This window comes from Cynocephalus volans, chromosome 2, assembly GCF_027409185.1.
Source record: "Cynocephalus volans isolate mCynVol1 chromosome 2, mCynVol1.pri, whole genome shotgun sequence".
Classification (NCBI taxonomy): domain Eukaryota; kingdom Metazoa; phylum Chordata; class Mammalia; order Dermoptera; family Cynocephalidae; genus Cynocephalus; species Cynocephalus volans.
This window is the reverse complement of record NC_084461.1, coordinates 185,224,076-185,239,396: the sequence shown is the minus strand read 5'-3', so window position 1 is coordinate 185,239,396 and position 15,321 is coordinate 185,224,076. Positions and strand designations below refer to the sequence as shown.

Sequence of the window (15,321 nt, the reverse complement as noted above, 5' to 3'; positions counted from 1 at the left end):
GCCTGGCCCCCAAACCACACTGCACCCTGGCCCAGAAAAGACCACCCCTCGTCACAGGGAGCACAAATCCCAGCGAGACATCTCTACCCTCATCCCTACACTGGCTTCGTCACCAGGTCCTGCTGGCTTTGCCTCTGAAACAAACTCCCAATCTACCCCTTCTTCTCTACCTCTGTGCCACCTGAAATCCGAGCTGCCTCTGTCCCCTGCCAGGACCAGTGCTGTGGCCTCCTGCTTCTGCCCTTGACTCCCTGTAGCCCTTTCTCCTCAAATGACCAGAGAAAGATCCTTCCAAAATATAAATTGGATTACATACCCCCCTGCCCCAAACACATTCACTTAAAATCCTTCCAGTGGCTTCCTCTGCACCTAAGACAAAATCCACTCTGCCATGGTCCACAGGGCCCTATACAATCTGGTCCCCCATTGCCTTCTCTGACCTCCTATCCTATCTGCCCCACAGCCACAACTGCCTCCTGGCAACTCTTCAAACACCCCTAGCTTGTTCCCTTCCCAGGGCCTTTGCACGTGCTGTCTCTGCTGTCTGGAGCGCCCTTCCCCAGATCTTCCCACGGCTGGCTCTTCTCACCTGCCTGAGCTCGCCTTATTGCGCAACCCATTTTTTCCCTTTGTTGGAGGAACTACTCTAAAATCACCTTGCTTTGTTATGTGTTCCGTGTTTAATGTCCTTCTCACTTACAGAAACAGCAGCCCCTAGAGCCAGGACTTGATCTCTGCACTGCCAAACCCCAACTCGTAACACAGTGCTCAGTGATCATAGGTGTTCAACAGACGGGCTGGCCCTGGGTGCTGGTGCGTCCGCCCATGGGGAGGCCCTTCAGCCTTCTGCAGCAGGGGGAGTCGGGCAGGCAGCTGATTAGACAGCAAGTGTCTGGCAGCCCCTCCTTCTAGGACAGCCCTGCTCTTTGTCCTCCTAGGAGGCCCATGCCGAGGGCCAGCCTGACTTTCTAGAGAAACAGAGATACTACACACAAGGTGCCAGGGAGGGGCGGCTGCTGGTGACACTGACTGCCTGGGCCTGTCCCTGGGCTGTGCTGGTCAGGGAGGCCAGTAAGGGGTCCTGCTGCTTTTAGATTCTTAGAACAGCCAGCAGGAGCCTGAACTAGCCCTGAGTGGGGGACCTCTAGGGGTCAGTCCCCAATGCCCGCCATGTGCCAATTGTATTCACTGCATGCCAGGTGGATCTGGGAAGGGTGCCTCTTTGGGGACACAGGCTCAGATTTCCCTGGGTCCACTGGGGAGTGGGGCAGAGAGAGAAGATCCAGAGAACAAGAAACCACGCCCGCCTATCTCCTGACCTTGAGCCTCACGTGGTGACAATAAAGTACGCCCCAAGCAGTTGCTTTAACACAGCTGCTCAGGAAATCACCCCATGCCTCCCCAGTGAACCCAGCTACCTTGGCCTGGAACAAGGTCAAGATGAGGGCTGGACAGGGCAGCATGTTCTGCCCAGCTCCAGGGCTGCTGCTAGCCGGGCGCTGTGCATCATCTGTGGTTCTCAGAGCTCATGAGTGGACTAAATCCTACCAGATCAGATGCTGGCCCACAGACATGTTTTTGTGGGTGTACAATGCTTTTGAAAATTTTGAAAAGTTGCCAGTGTTGAGAAACGAGATTTCACAAGAAAAGGCAGATTTCTGGCTTCTTGGAAAGAACCACCCCAAGGCCTGACTTGCCAAGTGGTGACTCTTGGCTGAGGCCATTATGTGCCCACTTTAGAAAAAACATGAGTTCTCCAATTTGCCACAGTCCCTACCATTCCCTACTGCCTCACACCCACCTGTTTTACTCATTTACTTTTACTCAATTCTGCCCTGCTGCTATAGACAGAGTTTACAACAGCTAAACACACAATGTCCTTTGTTCCAGACACACAAATATCCCTTATTGTTGCCCATCAGCTCTTCACTCCCCTAGGACCCTTAGATACTGGCACACATTTACCCTCCTTCTCGACGGGAGGCACAGGGCTCCTGCTTTTGCCTCGAGGGCTGCTGCTGGGCTGCTGCTGGGGGGAGTCGCTCTCCGGCTGCAGGTGCTGTGGGGGTGGCGGGGCAGGTGGAGCCGGCTTAGCGGGTGCTGCATCCTCCCGGGGAGGTTCATGGACTTTGGTGACCTGCTGAGGGAAGCAAGGAGATGTCAGCAACCTTAAAGGTGCCCGAAGGTGACAGAAGTCAGAGAGTGACCTTTTGTGACTAGCCTAGAAAACAAGGCCCTGAAGAGGCAGCAAGATGCTCAAGGTCACATGTGGGGGCAGGAGGGGAGGTCCTGGCACAAAGCACATGGGGTTGCCTAAGCAGCATGGGTGTGCTCGCCTCTAAAAGAAGGGCCCATCCCAGCTGCCCAGTGGGGAATGGGAGGCTGGAGCTCCTTCCCATACACACAGCCCCTCTGAATCTCAGAGAAATCAGGACTGAAAAACAGGCCTTGGGGAGATGACAGTGTGGCCTGGTCAGTTTGGGGCCTTTTCGCTCACAGACACCAGCTGCATCTGGGAAGCCCAGGCCCACCTCCTCCAAAGAGAGGGGACACTTCCAAGGGCCCACCTGCTGGAACTGGTGGGGCCCGCACCCTTCTCTGGCTGAGGTGGTACAGCTGGAAGGGGGCTCCCTGTCTCGCCATGTTCCCCTGTTGTCTGGTCTAGGGGCTCAGAAAAACCCTTGGGAGAAGGGAGAGCCGCCCAGCCAGCTCCAAGGGCGCTAGGGGGTGTGGGAGAAGAGAGCGGAAGGGAGACGAGTTGGAGGCTGCAAACTCCGCACCTTCATCTAGAACCCCACCCTGTGCGCCGGCGGCTTCCTGGAGCTGCTCCCGCCTCATCTCCGTGGGGATTTCTCCAGGAAACGAGAGGCCAAGAGGCCGGGAGAGCTGCCTGCAGGTGCAGGCTCCCGCCCTCCCAGAGCTGTTCACCTCAGCCTGGCCCTCTGCCCCATGAACAGGAGGTCAAGGTCAGGGTGGGCTCTGCAGGGAGTCCTGGGGTCAGGCACTCACAATGGGGGGGATGGCAGCCGCCCGCTGCTTCAGCTGTTTCAGGTCCAGCGGCTTCTGGGGCGAGGCGATGGCCCTGGGGTCGCCAGTTGGGGTGAGGAGGCTGGGCCTCGGGGACAGCAGCCTGAAGTGAAGCAAGCGTTAGGTCATTGCGGTTGGGGGCTCACGCTGGACCCTGATGGGGGAGGGGCTGTATGTCTCAATGGGAGGGGGTGGGGGGCAAATGTCCAGGGTCACCTGCGAGGGTGGGGAGCAGGAACACAGGCAGGGCAAGCAGACAGCTCCTCCTCACTTCTCTGAGCCACACAGGACCAAGACCACCTACAAGCCTGGCCCGGAGGCCAGGAAGGTGGGCGTGGCCAGGGGCCCAGACCAGTATCAAACATCCCCCAAGAGAGCCCCAGGCAAGGAGAATCCCAGAGAAGCCCAGACTTGGGGATGACTATACTATGCGTGGCCCTGCAGAAGCTGCCAGAGAGCCAAAGCATCAACCAGGTTAAGAAATAGCGAGATTACGATATTTAGTGAGAAATTATTCATCACTCGAATCTGAGAGGCTTAGGAGCAGGGTGGGGCCTGGGCATGGAGCCAAATCAACTCTGTGTACTGGAGACAGGAGTGAGGGAGCTGCACCTGCTTACTGGAATCTCTCCCACACACCATCTACTTAGGAGAGAAAAAAAGGTGGGCTGCAGGCTTTGTGTGGAGGGGCTGGCATGGTGCGTGCACCGTCCACCAATTAGCCCTATGTGACGGTCCCTTCACCTGCTGCTGAGATGCAGAACCAGGAGATCAGCACAGGTGCAAGGTGGAGTGCTTGGGTAGACCCTGCACTGAAGTGTGGCTCTCTAGCTGCTTAGTGGGTGCTGCCTCCTTCAGGAAGCCTTCGGGGATTTCCAGGACCCCAGCACTGGGCACAGCGCCCTGCCACAATACCCCTTGGGCTCCTCAGCTGGCACGAAGTCTAAGAGGGCAGCAACAGGGTCTGCTCCAGCCAGAGATTCCTTCGCCTGCCCAGTGGGGCTGCCCAATTCTCGGCCCCCTCCTGTGATATCCATTTGCTGAGCACACAGTGGGCCCGGCCCTGTATTTGGGGTACACGGAGGAGACATAGACTCGTCTCTGCACAAGGGCTTCAGAGCCAGTTAAATGACCACAGTGTGTGCATGAGGGCACCAGCCGGGGGCCTGGAATTTGGCCAGAGCGCAAAACTAAGATGGGTCCCAGAAGCTGGCAGGTCCTGTTGACACAGGCCCTACTGTGCACTGTGACTGTACTGGCTAATGCCATATGCAGACTGTAAGCCGCAGCTACTGCCTTCATGGTAAGAGCCATGACAGCCAGGCTCATACCACCTGAGCCCCCAGACTGGATACCCAGCCATAAGGAAAGCACGTCTCCTTCCTGCAGACACCCCACCAGCAGCCCTCTCTCTAGTCTCTGCCATTACAGGACCACAGGCCACCGGCATGTGACAGACCAGTCCTGCGGGCACCAGCCTCCTGCCTGCATCTGCCACACGCTTGGCTGAGCAGGGAGGGCAGAGACAGACTCGGTGACGCCTGCTGAAGCTGCCCAAGGTGCACAGGTGGGGGCCAGACAGATGAAGGTCACCCTGACTTCTCCATGTGCAACCAGCTTCCACCCCCACCCTCTCCACCTGTCCACATCCTGCCCACTCTCCCAGGACCACCTAAAGACTCTCCTTTGGCCTCTGCCCTTTCCTGGACTTGGGCCCAGCCCTGCTTTACCCGCTACCGTCAGGCCAAGGCACCCTGACCCCGGTCCAAACACCGATGTTATCACCTGTCCCAGCTCCAACTGTTGCCACACCCATCCCCGTCCCTCCCACGCATTTATCATCCTCCATTTAAACTGGCTCGTGTCTGTAAACTCAAACGTAAAAAAGAATACTGCAGCCACTTTGGCGGACAGTCTGACAGTTCCTCAAAAGGTTAAACACAGACTTACCCTATGACCCAGGCTTTCTACTCCTAGGTGTATACTCAAGAGAAATGAAAACATATATCCACCAAAAAACCTGCCCATGAATGTCCATGCAGCATTATTCATAGTAGCTAAAAAGTGGAAACAACACAAATGTCCATCAAGTGGTGAATGCATAAACAAAATGCAGCATAACTCAGTTGGTTAGACCTTGGTATTGCAAATCCAATGTTAAGGGTTCAGGTCCTTGTACCAGACAGCTGCCAAAAAAGAAAAAATTGTGGCATAGCCATACAATGGAGTATTATTCAGCCATAAAAAGGAACGAAGCACTGACACATGCTATAACATGGGTAAATCTTGAAAACGTGATGCTGAGTGAAAGGAGCCAGGCACAAAAGACTACATATCATATGATTCCATTTATAGAAAATGTTGGGAATAGGCAAATCCATAGAGATAGAAAGCAGATTAGCTGTTGCCAGGGGCTGGGAGGAGGGGAGCATGGGGGGTGGTTGCTAATGGGTATGGAGTTTATTTTTATGGTGATGAAAATATTCTGGAATCACGCAGGGGTGATGGTCGCATGACATCGTGAAAGTACTAAAAATGACTGAACTGTACACATTAAATAGTGAATTGTATGGTATATGAATTATATTTCAATAAAGTGTTATAAAAAGAAATAAAGCTGTAAAATCAAGGTTTGATGTATCAGCTGTATTTTTTCTCATGAACAGGAAAAATAATGTCATATTTTATGTATGTGTAAACAAAAAAACACTAAAATGCAAATGTTGAAATTGAACTTCAAATGTTTATATATGTGTCAATATAATCCTATAGAAATACAAAATATGTTTTTGTAATACATATAAGACACAAAGTGTCGTTGTCCCAGGCAGACTGTCCCTGAGCTAGGGCCTTCTCTGCAGGGCTTGTGTGCTTGCTCCTGCCTCAGTTTCCCTGGGGCTCCTCACACAGGTGGGGGGCAGTCAGATTGGCAGGGCATGTGGTGGAACAAGGGCTGCCACTCAAACGCTCTCTGCAGGCACCCTCTGGGAGACACAACACGGACACCCAGAACCTTCCTTGGGCTCTGCACTGTGAAGCAGGGTAAGTAGGGACTGAGCCATGGGGACGGCACTACACAGTTTACAGGAGGCCTCCCGATCCCAGCCAGACCTCTCACAGGCAAAGAGGGTGGCATCCAACACAAGGCCCTGGGTTCAAATCCTTGAGGGCCCCAGGGTCCTAAGCCCCAGAGGGAGCAGCAGCCCAGCCCTACAGCAGGAAGAAGGCAGAAGCCACCCCTCGTTGGAACACTGGGTGAGTGCCGACCCCCGGAGCCCTCCTCATGGGCTCTGCCTCCCACACTCACTTGCCTTTGTTTTCATAGAAGACAGTGGCTTTTATTTTCTTCTCTGGAGGCCTGGGTGGGGGACGGGCTCTCGCAGCCTGGCACAGTGCATGTGACCAGGAGGGGCTGGAGGGGCTGGGGCCTGCCCTGCCTACCCACCCCACCCCTGTAGCTGAACACTTGGGCTTCTGGGTCAAATCCTGCCTTCTGCCCTGGGACTTAGCTGACTGCGCCTCAGTCTCCCCATCTGTAAATTAGAGACGGAAGCAGGTGCTGCCTCTCACAGGGCCACCATCTGGGTTGGAGGAGGGGATGCGTGTGGGGCACTGAGAAAACAGCACCTGGTGCTAAGGGTGGCAGGCCACCTTCTGGGGACAGTGGTTTTTCTTCCTACTCTGGAAGGCCAGGGGAGGGGGAAGAGCGATGAGGGCCTGGGAGACACTCATCACCCCCATGAGCCCCTGCCTCGGCTTCCCCATCATCACCAGGCAGGGAGGACGTGGGAAGGCTGGTTTATGAACAGCATCTGTACAGACATGGTCCTGCCACTCCCCTGCCTCCTCAAGACCTCAAGATAAAACCCTGACTCCTGGCCCCGACCCCTGGCCCCAACCAACAGGGCCCTGCCCACCTCTGTGATCTCCCCTCCCGCCTTCCCTTTGCCCCATCATACACTCCACTCCCTGCCACAGGCCTCTTTGTTGTTCACAGAACATAAGCTCATGTGGCCACAGGGCCTTTGCATGCACTGTTCCCTCCGCTTGGCTTTCCCTCCCATGCGTTTCACTAAAGGCTCTGATCACCCTCCAATGTCTCCTCCTCAGAGAAGCCCTCCCTACCTGCCTAGCCCATTCTGTGCCCTCCCTGCCCCCCATCTTTCCATCATCCACTCATCCTGCGAGCAACAAGTTTACTTCTTTGTGCTCTCACTGAGCACCCTGGAGTGAGGGCCTTGTCCATCCCATTTCCACCATCCGCAGCACCTAGAACTGTGCCTGGCACATGTGGGTGCCCAATCAGTCACTTGTGGAATAAAGGAACAAAGGAGAAACTGCTGTTACGATTAGTCCATAATTCCAGGGAGACAACTGAAGAAGCCACATTCCAGACCCCTCTTGGGGTAAGTTTTTGGGGGGGTCCTGAAGCAGATCCAAAGAAGGATGGCAGATCTTTCATTGAGCACCTACTGTGGGCCTGGCACTGGGCTGACATTTTATGGCCATCAGCTCAGTTATTCTCACAATAAGCCAACCAAGTGGGGATGTCCCTACCATTGCACAGATAAGAAGACTGAGGCTTGGGGGAAGGACTCCCTCAAGGCCTGACCTGCCAAACAGCACCCCAGCACCCTCTCTGGGAAATGGAACAGGGAAGGGCAGGCAGACTTGGGGCTTTGCAATCAAAGCCACCATCTCTGGTCGTCTGCCAAGAACATTCCCAGGCAGGGTCTACTGGCAGAAAGTGCCAGAGAGCAGAAGTAGAATACAATTTCCTCTCTCCCAAAGTCGTCCAGGCAAGAGCCAGAATGAGATTCATCTTGCATCTGTCCAGGGATGCAGAGTTCATTCAGCTGGGGCTGCTGGGTGGAAACGAGGGTGGTAGGCAGGTGCCAGGACCAGAGGTCACTCGAGGGCCCACCCAACCCCCTGGCCCTTCCCGGGAGGCCCTGGCAGCGGGGTGTGCTCTGATGCATCTCGCCTGCATCCTCCGGAGCCCGCCTGGCCCTGCACAGTTATGGCCAGCGGAGAAGGGAGGGATGGCAGGCTGCCAACCATGAAGAGGTCAGCAGGCTGGCCCAAGTCCAGCCCTGCTCGCCAAGAGGACAAGGCAGGCCCCAAGGGCGGGGGAGCCGGCTGGGTCACACAGGGCGTGACAGACCAGGTGTCCTGACTCCCAGCCCAGAGCTCAATTCTGGACCTCAGGCAGCAGGGTGGATGGCCGCCAGACCCAGCTGGGGGAGAGCAGGACAGGTCCCCGGGTGGGGCAGTGGGGGCAGAGAGTGGGAGGCTGATGGGATTCAAGCCAACCCTCCAGCCCTGCAGCCTGGGCAGGCCATGTGTCCCCAAAACATAGACTTCAGGAGGCTGTTTATCAGCGTGGCCACCCCAAGAGCTCAGCACTCTTCCTAGGTGTTCCCATGACTCTATCCCCACAGCCGGCAGGAGCAGGGTGGGAAGTGGCCCACCCTGACCCTGTTACCCAGGCACAACCACCCTGGTGGCCCAAGCCATGTGGGAGCCCTGTTTTCTGAGCTGTGCCTGTTGGGCAAGAAACTCGGGAACTCTATGCCCTCAGAAGCCTGTGGACCATCTGTTTCTCTCTGTCTCTCTCTGTCTCTCTCTGTCTCTCTCACACACACACACACACACACACACACACACACACACACACACACACACACACACACACACACACACACACACACACACGAGGTTTCTGCCCCCAGGGACCCTCCCCCTCCCCGAGAGCTAGATGAATCTGAGTTTTTAGTAAACGTTCTAGAACTTCCATTTTAACATGCCCAAGGTGAATCATGGGGCAGAGGAACTGGCTCTCTGCAAATCTGAAGGTCAGATTTTCCTCCCTTGCTCTGCCCGGAACTTTTCTGAGAGACTTGAGAGGAGAGAAAACAGACCACACTGTTTTCAGTCAAAATAAAACGACCCACCCACCTCACTAGAAAACAGTTCCTCCAGCCACCCAGATGTGAGCAGGGACTAGGTCTCTGGGCGTCTGCCCTCAGCCGCCCAGAAAGGCCCTAACTCGGATGGACATCTTTGGTTCTGGATGGGGGGCCTCAGGGTCCTGAAATGTCCATGCAGAAATGGTTAAAAACCAGTGTGCCCAGGGCTGGGGGGAGGGGCACCCCACATCAGGAGAGCACAGACAGAGGGAGGAAAGGGAGGAACACACCTGAGACATCGGCATCCCAGCAGGATGGCACAGGATCCTCTGGGTCAACCCAGCCGGAAAGTAGAGCCAAGGGCCTGGACAAGCCAGGCCCAGCTGGGGGGCCTTGAGTGCCCGAGCCCCGGCCCCTTGGCTGACAGGAGATGAACTGCCAAAATCTTTTCTAATCTCTGGCTCTCCCCTCCCCACCACCCACAGCCACCCTCTGGCACCTCCATCATCATCCCCAGACAGTAGCAACAGCCTCCTGACTGTGCCTCTTACCCCCATTAAACCCCCCATGTACAGCAGCCAGCCAACCAGCTCAGGATAAATCACACCCCGGCCTCCGCAGTGGAAGCGCTCAATGTCTTCCCGTTGACCTGAGAACAGAACGCACCTGGCCCGCCAGGCCCGAGAGCCAGCCCTGCCCACTTCCTGTCTCACCCCACCCAGTACCCGAATCACACCAGGCTCATTCCCACCCCCCTGGCCTCTGCACTTGCGGTTCCCACCATGTCAAGCATAGAAATGTGTCCCCCCCAAAAGATATGTTCAGATCCTAACCCTGGGTACCTGTGAATGTGACCTTATTTGGAAATAGGTTGTTTGCTGATGAGATCAAGTTAGGATGAGGTCACACTGGATCAGGGTGGGTCCTAATCCAATAACAGTATCCTTATAAGAGGGAAATTTGGACACAGAGACACACATGGAAAAGGCCATGTGACAATAGAGGCAGAGATTACAGCGATGTGCCTGTAAACCAACGATTGTCAGAAGCGGCCAGAAGCTGGAAGAGGAAGGGAAGATCTATCCAGAGTTGCAGACGGAGCACGGCCCTGCCAGCATCTCACACCTCAACCTCCAGCCTCCAGAACAGCGAGGGACACCTTTCTGCTGTTTCTCGCCACCCAGTTTGTGGTCCTTTGGGACAGCAGCCACAAGAAGCTAATGCATGCCACCTGGCACACTCTCTCCCTAGAGCTGTCTCCGACTCCGTCCAGGTCTTGGCTCAGATGTAGCCTCCTGGGGAGGTCCTCCCATCACCCCCGCCGCCCTCTCCCAGCGAGCATCAGCCATCCCTGGACTCCTCTGCCTTCCTCACTAGCACAGGGTTCTGGGCACAGCGGCCTGTGTGCTGCTGTCTCGGCATACAGTCAACGCTCAGTAAGTGCTTGCAGAATGAACACACAGAAGACAAAAGCCCGAGGTCAGGGCCACCTGCCCCCTCACCTGTTCTTGTCGCCCCCCTCAGGCTCGTCCACCTCGTCGGCGCTGCAGGTGGCGCTCGAGTCGCTGTCCTGGGGGGCGCCTGAGCCCTTGGCCGAGGTGGCTCTGCTGCCCCCACCCTCCTTCTTCTCCACCTTGAGGGCTCCGTCAGGCGCAGCCTCTGCCCCGGCCTCGGTCCCCTTGCCCTTGTCGGGACTCTCGTCCTGGACCTCGTCCTTGCACTCGGTCTTGACGGGCTCCTCGTGGGGCGCCACTCCTGGCTCTTCCATCTGGCCCACTCCCACCTCCAGTTCCTTGGCCATGGGGGGCTTCTGCTCCTCCCCCTCCCCGTCTGCAGGGGCTGCCACAGCTTCTTCATCCTTCTCCTCTTTAGGGACCACAGGAGGGGGGGCGCCAGGTGATGAGGGTGCCGGTGGGGGCAGGGGTGGGCTAGCGGTGTCGGGGGCTGGGGTGGGCTCGGTGGGGGCCGGGGCATCCTCTGGAGGTGGGGTGGGTGGCTCAGGGGGTGGCCCATCGGTGCCCAGGGCAGGCGGGGGCTTGGGTCCATTCTGCCCCGTGTCCTTGGCGGCCTCGGTGTGTGGGGAGGGGATGCTCTCTGTGTCGGAGCTATTGTTGACGGTGGCTGTGCAGAGTGAGAACAAACAGGGGTGAGCAATGCCTGGGGGGCTTGGGTGTGAGGCAGGCAAGGCCTTCCCCAAAGCCCCCTGACCCTCCATCATCTGACGCCAAAACAGCCCCAGGGCTCCTACATCCCTCGACACCTTGCCGGGAACCCCATCCTTGAGGCAGAGCCCCAGGTCTGGCCCTTCCTGAGGCCCACTCCTTCCTGTGCTGACCCTGGAGCCCATGACCTGATTAACTCCCAGCATCTGGGATCTCCTGGCAGCCATACCCTGCTACAGAGCCAGAACAAGGGTGGCTGTGGGCAAAGGCCTTCATGGGGGGGGGGGGGTCCTCCATGTTCTCATATGAGCTCTGTCCCTGGCTCTGCCCATCCCTGGTGTGCACCTATGGGAAACTCAGGTTGCACCTCTGGGCCTCAGTTTTCCCATCTGTACAATGGGAAGAACACTAGTTCTCACCTCACAGGGTAGATAAGGCAGGGAGTGTGACAGCAAAGGGTGACTGCTTGTGACTATTTGCCTTTATATCATTGCCATCAAAATACGGCGACATAAAATGGGACTAAGGCATGCAAGGAGGCCACGGGGAATGGCCCACACTGACCGCATACCCATCAGTCTCCCACAGCAGGTGCAGAGGTGTTGACAGAATGGCAGGAAGAACATGTGCACTGAGGGAGGGCGAGGGGACCTTGGCTCCAGTCCTGGCTCTTTAGCCCTAAAACCTACTCCTGCCACTTCTCTGGGTCTCAATTTCCTCCACTTTCTGTAAAATGGGAACACCTGAAAACCCTTGCATTTGCTGTTGGAGATATCAAACCAGGTAAGAATCCCAGGTGCACATACTAGTGAAAACCAACAAAACAGCCAAGCCGGGCACACTGATCTCTGGGAGTGAGCTAGAGAACAGCCTGGAGAACGGACAGTGCACTGGGAAGGGGGCACAGAGGTGGCAGCAGCACAAATGGTGGTGCTCCCTAGCAGAGGACAGGTGACCTCGGGATGACCTCCCTGACCCTACCCCACCCCACAGGCCAGGGGCCGCCTTCGTACCTGGGCCACTGCATTCCCCTCTGGGCACCTCATTCCCAGAGGCATGAAAGGCTGGAAGGAAGTTAGAGAAGAATTAGAAGCAGGGTGGCAGCAAGCAGCAGATGGGGAGGGAGGAGGCGGGTGTGGCTGGCAGAGCGGCCCAGGGCCCAGCAGACAACAAGGAGGACCTACAGCAGCTTCCACTGTCCGCTCACCCCGCCCTGTCCTGACAGCCCTCATCCTTGGACCGCTATGCCCTCCCAGCAGGCTCTGGTCACCAGCAGCCCCATGCAGGCAGGTGCAAGGGCCTATCCAAGGAGCCATTCAAGGTGAGAAGCAAGTCTCAGCCACTCTGGGTGTCGCTGGCCAAGTCACTGGCCTCCTGCAATTCCAGGTTCCCAGAACCCCTGGGTGCTGACTTCAGGGGTGGGCAGGGTTGGAGGGAAAGGCTGTGGCCCTTGACAGACACTTCCTTCAGCCTTTGCTGTCCCCCACTGACCCGCCAGCCTCTCCTGCCTCTTGCCTCCCTCAGGGCCAGAGCAAGGGCCACCCATTCCAGAAGTAAAAACACCAAGAAGAGCAACAAAGGGCTTGCTCTTTGCCTGTTGAGCTCCAGGCTAAGCTCTTCACATGTAGGACTCAATCCTCTACCACCCCCGAGATCAAAAGAATCATCACTCTCATTTGCAGGTGAGGAACTGAGGCACAGAGGTTGAGCAACTTGACCAAGGCCACACTAAAGGGGGACAGAAGACTTGAACCCAGCATCTTACGCCCCTAACCACTGGCCTTCCTGCCCCTGCCTGGTGACTTTAGCAGTGTCTTCCTTTCACAAAGCCAGACAACAGAATTCAGTAGGCAGCGCTGAGGTCCCTTGGACGAGTGGCTAAATCTCCAGAGTCTCAGTTTGTTCATCTGCAAAATGGGCAGTTAACACCTTGCTCACCATTATCATGAGGCTTGTCTACCCAGTGGCTCCCAGGCTTAGACTGTGCTGGAAGCCCCAGAGGGCTTGTGAAAACACAGATCACTGGGCCGCACCCCAAAACATTTGATTTAGTAGGTGGGGGGTGCCGAGAATCAGCACTTCTAATGAGTCCCCAGGGAATGCCGCTCCTGGTTGGGAGTCTGCACCCTGCCAGCCTGTGCCCTGGAACATGGGTGAAGTGCTCTGCACAGTGCCTGGTGCACAGCACATACTTAAACCCACTGATGGCCTCCTTTCCTTTCTGCACACCCAAGGTCTCAGAGCCCAGGGGTGTCCAGAACCACGCTGCCTGAGTTTGAATCCCGGTCCCCAAATGGACTGTGGGTAATCCTCATGCCTGTCTCCTCATCTGTAAAATGGGGATAATAATAGCAATAATAACAATTAAAGGAATTAATTCAAAGCTGCTGTTGTTAGTATGACCATTATTACTGGAAGCACTTCGGCCAAATGGATTCTTCCCTACTGTGAACTGGCTGATCTCCAGGCTAGATGCAACTAAGGCCCTCATGGAGGGATCTGTAGCACTGTTGGCTGGGCCTTCCAGAACATTCCATCAGGGCAATCTTGGACCCCAACCCAGCTCCTACTTCGCCTCTCCAGTCCTGGTCACTAGGCACTGGGTCACAGAGTAAATGCTGGCTGACACCCTGGGTGATTCTCCTCTCCCTGAGCCTCAGTTTCCTCATTTGTAAGATGGGTATAACCCCATGGACCCCAGGGTAGGCACCAGGAGGCTCTAATCAGGGCCTTCCAAACTGTTGTCCTCCATCTGCTCAGAGCCACCAGAGGACCACTGGGTGATCTCAGAAGCCTCAGCCCTGGCCAGACAGCCTTGCCTCTGTCCCCATTCATCAGAAAATTAATGGGGATGTGTGAACTCTGTAAGTGACAGGGAACTTACTACCACACAGTGATTTTGCTGGGCAGCATCTTCTCCTATTTTAATACTGAGTCTAAGTTTGGCTTCCTTTACCTTTCCTACCAAGCCTACACCCTGCCCATACAGACAGCTGGGAGAATATTTAAAGAGGGATTGTGTTTCTGCTCCCGAGGTCTTCTCTTTTCCTGGCTACAGAAGCAAGACACAGAATGAGATGACCAGAGGGACTGGCAATCCTGGTCTTTCGTCAGACACTGACTAGGCCTCTGGCTGACTTGGGCTAGAGAGACCCAGATCTGGTGAGGAGGCCAGACTCGGTACCCCAGACCCACACCCAATGCGAGACAACAATACCTGAAGGGCTCGATTATCCATTTTCAACCAGGAAATAGGAGTCAGGAGGGGGAAAACACTGAGGGCTGGTAGCGCTTGAATTTATCTGCAGGCCTGACTTATGGAACCAGGAGGGGACTTGCACCTCCCTTCCTCCCTGTGGCAGAAGCCTGCGAGTGTCCGTGCAGAGAAGGAGGCAGACAGGAGCAGCAGGAAGCAGCCAGATAGGTGGCAGGAGGAAGGCAGGCTCCACTTACAAGCACTTGCGGGCTGCCGAGGTCAGGTCCCACAGCCCTGCCAGCCCACCCTGCCTGAGGCCCCTTACCTTCTGCCTCCTCCGCCATCTCCTCCTCATTCCCACTCGCGCCCGAAGCCTCCATCTCCTCGTCCTCCACCACGGGTGGGAAGGCGGCCTCCTCGCTGGCCGCGGCCGGGGCTTTCTTTTTCTTCCTCCGTGCATTCCTCTCCTTCTCCTGGAGCACAGGGACAGCGGCGGGTCAGGAACCAGGCCTGGGCTGTCAGCCCAGGGCCTCCCTATGCACGAGGCCTCACCGCAGCTGTGAGGGACAGTGATCCTGGCCACGTGGCTGTGAAGGCAACCTCTCCCCCTCACACCCCACTGCAGTGGCCAAACATACCAGTGGTTATTTTTACCGGGGGCTTTATTCTTCCATCATGTCCCAGATACACCCTGGGCACAGCCTGGCCCCTGGTGGCCCTGACATCCTTCCTGAACAGGAGAGAACTTGCCTCTGCCTGAAGAACCCCCATGATCACTCCAGCCCGACTCCCCTAGCCAGACGGTAACGACACTCCCCAGGGGACATGCTGCTGGCACCCCTGGGGTCAGGCCAGCTAGGGAAGCACACCGCTTCATTCCACAAGTCTTACAGAGTACCGACTGTGTGTGGGGCACCACGTCAGGGGCTGTGGGCACATAAGGAATGAGGCGGACAAGGTCCCTGGCCTCAAGGCTGGCCAGGTGGGGAGGTCAGCACTGCACTCTTAAAAAGAAGGAAAACTCAGA

At 56.3% G+C, this 15,321-nt stretch overlaps 1 protein-coding gene across 16 annotated transcripts in view; it reads right to left on the bottom strand.

The window, feature by feature from the left end:
• The window catches only part of NCOR2 (nuclear receptor corepressor 2), a 216,809-nt gene that overhangs the window by 31,054 nt on the left and 170,434 nt on the right, over nucleotides 1–15,321 (bottom strand). For 8 of the 16 annotated variants that reach the window (XM_063086077.1, XM_063086073.1, XM_063086076.1 and 5 more), the window contains exons 19-23: nucleotides 14,620–14,767; nucleotides 12,112–12,162; nucleotides 10,439–11,057; nucleotides 3,010–3,130; nucleotides 1,966–2,140 (exon numbers count right to left, since the gene is read on the bottom strand). In XM_063086077.1, coding sequence (XP_062942147.1) covers nucleotides 1,966–2,140; nucleotides 3,010–3,130; nucleotides 10,439–11,057; nucleotides 12,112–12,162; nucleotides 14,620–14,767 — 1,114 coding nt within the window. The remainder of the gene's footprint in view (nucleotides 1–1,965; nucleotides 2,141–3,009; nucleotides 3,131–10,438; nucleotides 11,058–12,111; nucleotides 12,163–14,619; nucleotides 14,768–15,321) is intronic. The other 8 variants (XM_063086064.1, XM_063086066.1, XM_063086065.1 and 5 more) reach the window with 2 other exon arrangements.